The sequence below is a fragment of the Penaeus monodon genome, chromosome 17 (assembly GCF_015228065.2).
Source record: "Penaeus monodon isolate SGIC_2016 chromosome 17, NSTDA_Pmon_1, whole genome shotgun sequence".
In the NCBI taxonomy this organism is placed as follows: Eukaryota; Metazoa; Arthropoda; class Malacostraca; order Decapoda; family Penaeidae; genus Penaeus; species Penaeus monodon.
The window spans coordinates 44,944,768-44,947,267 of record NC_051402.1 but is presented as its reverse complement, the minus strand read 5'-3'; the positions used below and the strand labels follow the sequence as shown (position 1 = coordinate 44,947,267).

Sequence of the window (2,500 nt, the reverse complement as noted above, 5' to 3'; positions counted from 1 at the left end):
ACACAAATGCATATGTACATGCATACATACATGATTACAAATATAAATAACTAAATAAATTACTTATATATATATATATATATATATATATATATATATATATATATATATATATATATATATACATACATATATATACATATATATACATATATATTCATATATATGTATGTGTATGTATGTATGTATATACATTCCATTTAATTCTCCTTCCCTCCTGTTTTCCTCTTGGCGATCTGGCCAAAGGAATGTCGTCTTTTATGCATTAATATTAGAAACCCAACGCATGGGCAACAGCAATTTACTGGCTGGTAATTTGGATGACATGTTGGGTCGTCGGAAGAAATAAATATAATCTCCAAAAATAATCTTAATACATAAAATAATAACCGTTAAAACATAAAATCTCATCAAAGAGCTTCTTCGAATTTACTCTTTGGTGTGCTAAGCAAACGGAAATATATAATGATTGAAGAAATACACGTTTGTGAAAGAAAATCGAAGACAAAGACGATATAAAGTCAATACAAAAATGTAACAATATTTTGCATAAGATGAATAAAAAAAATCAAAGATCATTTTAGTAAATATACCATCAAATAGCTATTGAACCTTAGATTTAAAAAAAATAGCGCAATATTGTATGTAAAAGAAAAAAAAACTATTAAATAAGACAAAAAAAAAAGATTTTGTGTCGACAGACTGCAACAGGAAATTATTAATATAGGCCTATATCAGTGATAAAATTAAAAGTTTAAAAGATCTAATCAAATCTTCCATCAATTTCAAAGACATAATTCTCCTACCATCTTTCTTAGTGTATTTGTATCAACTATTTCTAAGTACATTCTTCACTGGACTTCTGTCTTCGTTGTTGAGGTTAGGATAAGAATGATAAAGATAACAATGATAGGCCTAATACAAACAATAAGAACAATGGCGATGATAAAGATAACATTGATAATGATAGTAATAATAATAATAATAATAATAATAATAATAATAATAATAATAATAATAATAATAATGAGAGTAATAATAATGATAACAGTAGTAGTAGTAGTAGTAGAGTAGTAGTAGTAATAATAATAATAATAATAATAATAATAACAATAATAATAATAACAGTAATAATAATAACAATAACAGTAACAATAATAACAGTAATAATAATAACAATAAAGATAATGAAAACAGTGACAGTAATAATAACATCAATAAAGAGAATAAACGATGAACATATCAGACAAGATCTGGTTTAGGCTGGTTGTTATTAGCTTGGCCGTTGATGTCCGGATCGCTGAATTCATGCGAGAGTGACCTGACTTCGACTTCCAATTCGTGTCCGGGAGGTAGCAGGACGTTTCCGTTCGATTGGTCTTGCTTGGCTTTCTCGGCCTCATTTCTGACGAAAGGAATGTTTGTTAATATTTGCCAAAAATGTGTTTTAACTATTTCTTTTGAATCTTCAAGTTGAATCTATCTAAAGTAGTTATTTTGTATGTGTGATATGATTTATAGATATATATATATTTTTTTTTTTATGCCTCGTCCTATAAATTGTGTTCACTCCCATCGCCACTGGCAGTAATGGAATATTCATTGCTGATTATTAGCAATATTACTAGACTTTTAATTATCAGTTCGTGAATATTAATCATTAGTTAGTGAATAAGACGTATTGCTATTGCTATTCCTGCATCTTTTTTTCCTTACGTGCGCACTGCCAACAGGAAACAAAAGACAATCGCCTACCTGATGGAGCGGCGGGAGAGGAGTTGCGTCTCCACGTAGATGGCGCGCTTTACTTCCCGCTCCACTTGCTCTATGTCAGCATCACCATCAATCTGAAGTAGAAATATGCATAAATTCTATAGTTATTCCTGTATCTATATATGTTTAGCTGCTTATATCTGTTCTGTGTATATAAAATGTGTGCAATATTGCAACCGTATACGTATATGTATTCATAAATACAGTGAACAGAAGCGCGCGCACACACACACACACACACACACACACACATACACACTCACACATTCACACACACACACACACACACACACACCACACACACACACACACACACACACACACACACACACACACACACACACACACATACACACACACACACACACACACACCCACACACACACACACACACACACACACACACACACACACACACATATGTATATATATATATATATATATATATATATATATATATATATATATATATATATATATATATATATATAAAGTACTGTCGTGAACAGAGATTCGGTTCACTCCACTTCAGTTCACGAAGCAACTAGAGGAAGTGTAAAGGTTACTCAACAGATGCCGTCCCGTGATGAGAGGATGGAAGGGGGGATGGATAGAGGGTTAACAGGGGAAGTGGGAAGGGTTTTGTCAGTCACCCTCGTCACATGGTAACAACCATAGGAGGGGGTGGGGTGGAAGAGTTACGTAGATGTGCTAGTGTGCTGGATGG

General features: G+C 32.1%; 1 protein-coding gene across 1 annotated transcript in view; it reads right to left on the bottom strand.

The window, feature by feature from the left end:
• Nucleotides 1-1,208: 1,208 nt before the first annotated feature.
• The window catches only part of LOC119583943 (adenylate kinase isoenzyme 5-like), a 23,663-nt gene continuing 22,371 nt past the window's right edge, over nucleotides 1,209-2,500 (bottom strand). The window contains exons 9-10 of the mRNA XM_037932653.1: nucleotides 1,756-1,847; nucleotides 1,209-1,405 (exon numbers count right to left, since the gene is read on the bottom strand). Coding sequence (XP_037788581.1) covers nucleotides 1,243-1,405; nucleotides 1,756-1,847 — 255 coding nt within the window. The 3' untranslated portion in view covers nucleotides 1,209-1,242. The remainder of the gene's footprint in view (nucleotides 1,406-1,755; nucleotides 1,848-2,500) is intronic.